At 53.2% G+C, this 6,530-nt stretch overlaps 1 protein-coding gene across 1 annotated transcript; it reads right to left on the reverse strand.

Annotated features, from left to right (window-relative positions):
- Positions 1-214: 214 nt before the first annotated feature.
- On the reverse strand, positions 215-1,174 carry LOC309603931 (olfactory receptor 14C36-like; the record flags this gene model as incomplete). The annotated part of the gene is made up of 1 exon (XM_082338809.1): positions 215-1,174. One exon carries the CDS (start codon positions 1,172-1,174, stop codon positions 215-217), a length of 960 nt encoding a protein of 319 aa, XP_082194935.1.
- Positions 1,175-6,530: the final 5,356 nt, after the last annotated feature.

Below are 6,530 nucleotides of genomic sequence, written 5' to 3' on the forward strand. Positions count from 1 at the left end.
CCAGGCACCAGCACTGAGGAAATCCCCTTTTATTCCAGAGATGCGACATGGGAGGCAAGCTGTACCATTGTGCCAGCCACATGTGAACAGGCCTCTGGGTCAGACAGGCTGGGTTCAGGCCTCTGGTGGAGTGGAGTGCATGCAGGCATGGACAGACGCGGTTATCACAGATCAGTTGCCCAAAACACAGGAAGTTCCGGAGATGAATTTGAAATCACTTCTGAAGAGACACAAGCAGGTTAATGCTGCTGAAAAGAGCTGATTGAATCAGCTTCTTCAATGTGTCTTTAAGCTTCTGGTTCCTCATGCTGTAGATGAGGGGGTTCACTGCTGGAGGCACCACTGAGTACAGAACTGCCACCACCAGATCCAGCGATGGGGAGGAGATGGAGGGAGGCTTCAGGTAGGCAAACATGGCAGTGCTGATAAACAGGGAGACCACAGCCAGGTGAGGGAGGCACGTGGAAAAGGCTTTGTGCTGTCCCCGCTCAGAAGGGATCCTCAGCACGGCCCTGTAGATCTGCACATAGGACACCACAATGAAAACAAAACACCCAAATTCCACAAAGATACTAACCACAATAACCCAAACTTCCCTGAGGTAGGCATCTGAGCAGGAGAGCTTGAGGATCTGGGGAAGTTCACAGAAGAACTGGTCCACAGCATTGCCTTGGCAGAGGGGGAGTGAAAATGTATTGGCCGTGTGCAGCACAGCATAGAGAAACCCACTGCCCCAGGCAGCTGCTGCCACGTGGGCACAAGCTCTGCTGCCCAGGAGGGTCCCATAGTGCAGGGGTTTGCAGATGGCAACGTAGCGGTCATAGGACATGATGGTGAGAATAGAAAACTCTGCTGACATCAAAAAGACAAACAGAAAGAGCTGTGCAGCACATCCCTGGTAGGAGATGGCCCTGGTGTCCCACAGGGAATTGACCATGGCTTTGGGCACAGTGGTGGAAATGGAGCCCAGGTCAAGGAGGGCGAGGTTGAGGAGGAAGAAATACATCGGGGTGTGGAGGCGGTGGTCGCAGACTACAGCGGTGATGATGAGGCCGTTGCCCAGGAGGGCAGCCAGGTAGATGGCCAGGAAGAGCCAGAAGTGCATGAGCTGCAGCTCCTGTGTGTCTGTGAATGCCAGGAGGAGGAACTCAGTGATGGAGCTGGCGTTGGACATTTGCTGCCTCTGGGCACAGGGACCCGTGCAAGGAGGAAAAGTCAATTGACAAGTTAGGGGAGACTTTTCTGAGCAAAACTAAAAGCCATTTCCTACAGACCCTCCCCTTGCTACACACAAACACACATAAACACACACACATTTTCCTTTTTTAGGAGACCTTCCTTCAGCTCCATGGCTGAAGCTGTGCTTTGTGCTGGTTGAATGTGCCCTGAGGAGCTGGGCCTCTGCCCTCTGGCTGCTGAGGTGTCAGCCCTGCTGTGCAGCAGTGCGTTCATGGGAATGGTGGAAGCACGGCCCAATCCTGGTATTCAGCTTTGTCAGATGAAACCATCCCTAATGCAGAAGGGCTTGTCAGCATCTGCACTCCCGGTGCTAAGGAATGAGGAATGCAGAAGGCAGACTGAAAGCATTTTTTTTAAAAAGAATTTCCCCCCTCTTGCTTGAGGATTGTTTTGGGATGTCAGAAACCCTCAATGTTTCTGTTGCACTCAGGGAGAACAGAGCGAATCCTGCAAGGCAAGAGGATTGCCTTGGGATTAGAGCAGAGTGAGGGGAGCTGGTCTGTCCCTCAGTCCGAGAGGCCCTGGCCTTGCACCTTTCTGTGATTGGGGGCGATCACACTGCTATGTTCCTGTGAAAAGCCAGCAGACACTGCTGAGAGCAGAGGGATCCAGTGCAGACCACTAAATGTCCCACCCTTTCTCAAGGTCTCAGCAGCCCACTTGTAGCCAAGGACACACAGGGCTCATTTCACCAACCCAAGAGCATTTCCTTGGCCATTGCATCTCTGTGCTTCTCCATGGGGCTTTCAGGTAACACAAAGATGCTATGGGACAGATTTGCATTCTGGAGGGCAGCTCACAGCTTGGAAGGATACCTCAAGGAGATACCTCAGTTTTTTCATGATGGTATCTCACTAAAGGGCAAACCAGCTCATGCCCCAGCCCCACAGCCTGCATTGTCCACAGCCTCACAGATGAGGGGAAGGCTGGGACACTTGTTCCCAGGGACACAGCTGCACGAAAGGCCTCACAAGATCAGTGTGTGACTCTGCATCTGAAACTGCCACCCCCAGAGAGCGTGACAGCAAGACCAGGATAACAAGAGCAATCACACAGACAAGTGGAGAAAGAAGGAAAAATACAGGGAGGTTCTGGCTGAGAGAGGCCAGGGCAGAGGCACTGGGGCACTCAGACAGCATTACCCTTCCCCAGCTGTGCACGCCACCTCCCAGACCCCAACATTGCCGGGCAGCTGCTCTCAGCCCCTGTGCTCTGCAGAGGGAACTGGGCCCGTGGCTGGAGAGCTGCACCACGGCTCTGCTGGAGCTCTGGCTGCAGAGGAGGTGGTTCATGGCTTGGAGCCCCCAGCCCTGAGGGCAGAGGCTTTGGTGGGTGGGAGAAGAGGCAAGGGGGCTTGCTCAGAGGCAGGGGTCTGCATTGGGGGGGATGATACAGAGTTTTCTGAATTCTCCCTCCCACAACATTGATCTTTTAGATTTCCTCTCGTTCCCTGATCGTAATGCTGCTGCCTGGAGATTTTCCTCCTGGGAAGTGATGCCGTGTCCCATGTCTTTTCCCTGTCAGCACTCACAGACCCCATGCCAACCTCTCCCCTTGGCCCTACAGAAACCTGCCTGTTTGCAGGGCACTGGCTGGGCACATGTTCCTGTTGGGAGGTTCAGAAGGGCAGGTCAGAACAGCCCTGAGGGGTGCAGCAGAGGTGATGCTGGTGCTGCCCCTAGGCAGCGGAGGGGTTGAAGGCACTTTAGGAGGTGGTTAGATGACCTACTGACCACTCCAAGTTACAGCTCAGGAGTCTCAATGACTTTTTCAAACTTGACAGGTCCTTTTCTATTTCTCTTTCCCTTCCCCGGCCCCACCCCTGCTCCTGTTCCCTGCCCTCAGAGTAGGGCACTGAAAACACAGGCTCGGAAAATCTCTTTATAGCAAATTCTGCCTTGACCTTCTGTGTGTGTGCTGCACCCCTGGCTGCACACAAACATGCACCCCCTGCAGCTGTCCCTGGGAGAAGGCAGCTGTGATGCCCTGTCCCTCTGAGGGTGCAGCAGGGAAGCCCTGCTGTGCAGCACGTCCTTCTCCTCTACACTAGAGAAGCTGGGGCAGTCCTCCTGACTCTGGGATGCGCCAGCTTTTGGAGATCTTTCCACCAGCTGCAGATACATTGCCCTTCCTGCAGGTACTTACCACGTAGAGGGCTGTGAAGATTTCTCCCCCAGTGAGCTCTCAACTTCCCTTACACCCCAGACTGCCTTTAAGCTCTCCCTGCCCTGCTCCTCTCCCCTTGGTGCCTGCAGGCACTGCCCTCAGCCCTGCTGCGCTTTGCAGAGCTGCTGCTCCTGGGCAGAGCTGTCTCCCTGCAGCTCTGCCCACTTCCCATGAGCTCCCTGTGTCCCAGGAGCCCAGCCGAGCTCAGCAGCAGAGGACCAGCCCAAGGTGGCAATTTCTCTACCCCCTCTGGGCTCCCTTGATTTGTCCGTGGGGCTCCAGGGGAACCTGCTGTGAAACAAGCTGAAGGCATCGCTGATGTGCCCTCCCTCACCTGGGGAGAGACGCTTCTTTCCAGCAGTGTCATTTCCCTGCAGAGAGACAGAGTTAGGTGCAAATATCAACTTTTCTTGGCCCATCATTAGACAGGACATGAGACAGGGCTCTCCTTAACCCCTGCTGAGGGAAGGGATGCAACTGAGTCAGGCAAGGCATCCTCTCCATGGTTTGTAGTCCTGGGGCTGGCAGGGGACTCTGCTCCCTCCCATGCACACCACCAACCCACAGGAGGTGGGATTCCTCTTGCCTCTGTTCAGGTGGGCATTAAAGAGGCACCTGCGTGTGAGCTCCTTGCCTCAGCTCCCATGGTAATTAATGGTGGTGGAGGCCAGGAGTGAGCTGTTCAGGTGCAAATGTGTGGTCACAGTTGAGGTGCTAGAGGTGGTCAAAGATAGGTGCAGGCTATAGAAAGAGACTGAAGATAGGTGCAGGCAGATGTAGAGACAGGACAATATCAGACCACAACCACCTTGACTGACAGCATCTTCTTGGAGGTTCTTGGGAGTTTCCTTTGAACAACTAAAATGACAGCTGATGCCCAAATTAAGGGCAACGGAACCTGTCCCTACTCATTATGTTCAGGGTGGCCTATAGAGGTATTCCTATGATGGAATGGAGTCGTGCCATAGGGAGAGTTCAGGCTTTCTCTTTCTCTTCTCCATGAGCTGTATTTACTAGGCCTCCACTCACTGTGTTGGCAGTTGCCTCATGTTCATCCCCACATTACCTTACAGAATTCCGGGTGTCGACTCAATTTAGTTTTCAAACCCAGGCCCACAGAGCAACCTGAGATGCCAGGGCTGGCAGGGACAGCACAGCACCTACAGGAAAGCAATCCCCATTCAGGGCGGGTGTGTGACAGACACCCCTGACGGCATCGCAGCGAGTGGGATTTGGTGCCTGTGTGCCATTGGCTGATGCCATCAGTCAGAGGCATCAGCCATCAGGTGCCATCAGAGAAGCAAGGTCTGTCCCTTCTCTACACAACAGCTGCCTGCATTGCATGAACACAAAGCACCCCGCACCGGGGTCTTTACTCCCTCCCTTGGTGATTCAATCAAGGAACAGGCCAATCATGTTAACAGCGTGCCTGGATACATCTTGTCTTCAAGGACAGCATAATCCAAGCACTGACGTGGTTCATCTCAAAACTTAATTGAAACTCCAAAGGGAATCCAAGGGCATTAAGATGAGCTGTTGCTACTTCAGGAAGAGCTAAGGAAGAGTCAGAAATACTGTGAGACCACTGCTAAATTTAGTAAGAGTAGGTGTAGATAGATCGGAGATACTCTACATCCTCTTTGCCTCAGCAACCACCAGCGAGGTCTCCCGGGCCTCGGTGCTTTGAGGCAGGACGCTGGAGGAGGGCAACCAGCAGTGGATGGGGATCAAGCCAGGGGTTCCTTGAGCAAACTGCACCCTTACCAGTCCATGGGACTGGAGGGGCTGCATGCAAGGGTGCTGCGAGAGTGTTTTTCACCACTGGTTCATTGTAATTCGAGTAAGAAAGGCAGTCAGACTCTGCGAGGTATCATTTAACATGCTGTTCATTAGCGCTAACACTATGAAGAGAGAATCATGCAGATCATCTTAGGTCCCTTTTAGATGGTGGGAACCCCAGGTGGTGTGGCATTGAACAGGCCTCTGACCCACACACAGCATGCCATGCGCACCCCACCCATAGAAGCCATTCCCCTCTTTTGATCATTCAAGCTACTGTAGGCATTTATTACAAAAGAAGAACTCTTTCCATCATCTCTACAGTCTAACAGAAGCGATGTTCTCATGAGAATTCCTTGCTGCATTGTTAGACACAGGCAAGGCCAGGCAGGAGGTGTAAGGGCAGTACTGCCTGCAGGCTCCTCTGTGACAATGAGTTGTTGAAGTTGTCCTGCGGCCAAAGGCTCCGTTCTGCATGGCACAGGCGTGAAGGCCAGGCTGTACGTGCAGCGCAGCACAGCTCGCTGTCCAATGGTCTTCTGGTCAGGGTCACTGCTCAGGTTTCCCTGTGAGAAGTCGGCACTCCACCCTGGTGCCACAGCTGAGCTGTGGAGGAGGAGGTGGATCAGAGCCAGGAGGAGGTGGATCAGAGGCAGGAGGAGCTGGAGCCCCGTGGCTTGTCACACAACTGTGATGGGTTTGGATGAAATGAGATGTGGTGGGACAGCTTGCTCACATGGGGTTCTGCAGTGGAGGAATACAGGCTCTGCTGGAGAGACTGGCAAGGAGGATGAGGATGGGGGATGCCCCCTGTGTTCTCTTCCTGTGGAGGAGGACAGCCAGCAGCGGATGGGAATCAACTCAAGGGTTACTTGAGCAAACTCAAGCGAAACGGAGATGGGTGTTTTGAGCAGGTCCCTGAACACAAGTGTTGCTATGCCATGACACCTGAGATTCCACTTTTGGGTCCAGAGGAGCATGATGCCCCTTGAGGTGTCCTGGAATATCTCCTGACCCAGGTGATGCTTTAGGCTGAGAAGAGAATCAAAACACCACCTCTGACCGCAGTGATTTCACCTTCAGTGCTGACCTACAGGGCAGGTGGAGGGACTTGAGACCTTCCAGGCATGCTGCTGAAGGATGAGGTCTTCAGAGATCCAAAAGGAAGATAACGGTGTTGTATCAGTGTCCATCTCATAAATCTTTGGCCTGCTTTGTGCTTTTCACCAGTTTGGGATCTGTCCCTTGACATTTTTTTGATAAAAAAATAAACTCCTCTCGCACACACTTGAAATAAGGATGAAAGAGAGCAGAAATGAATTAGGGGCAATATTGTCTAAGAGGTG

Source organism: Platalea leucorodia (genome assembly GCF_965183815.1).
Source record: "Platalea leucorodia genome assembly, contig: HAP1_HAP1_SCAFFOLD_261, whole genome shotgun sequence".
NCBI classification, from domain to species: domain Eukaryota; kingdom Metazoa; phylum Chordata; class Aves; order Pelecaniformes; family Threskiornithidae; genus Platalea; species Platalea leucorodia.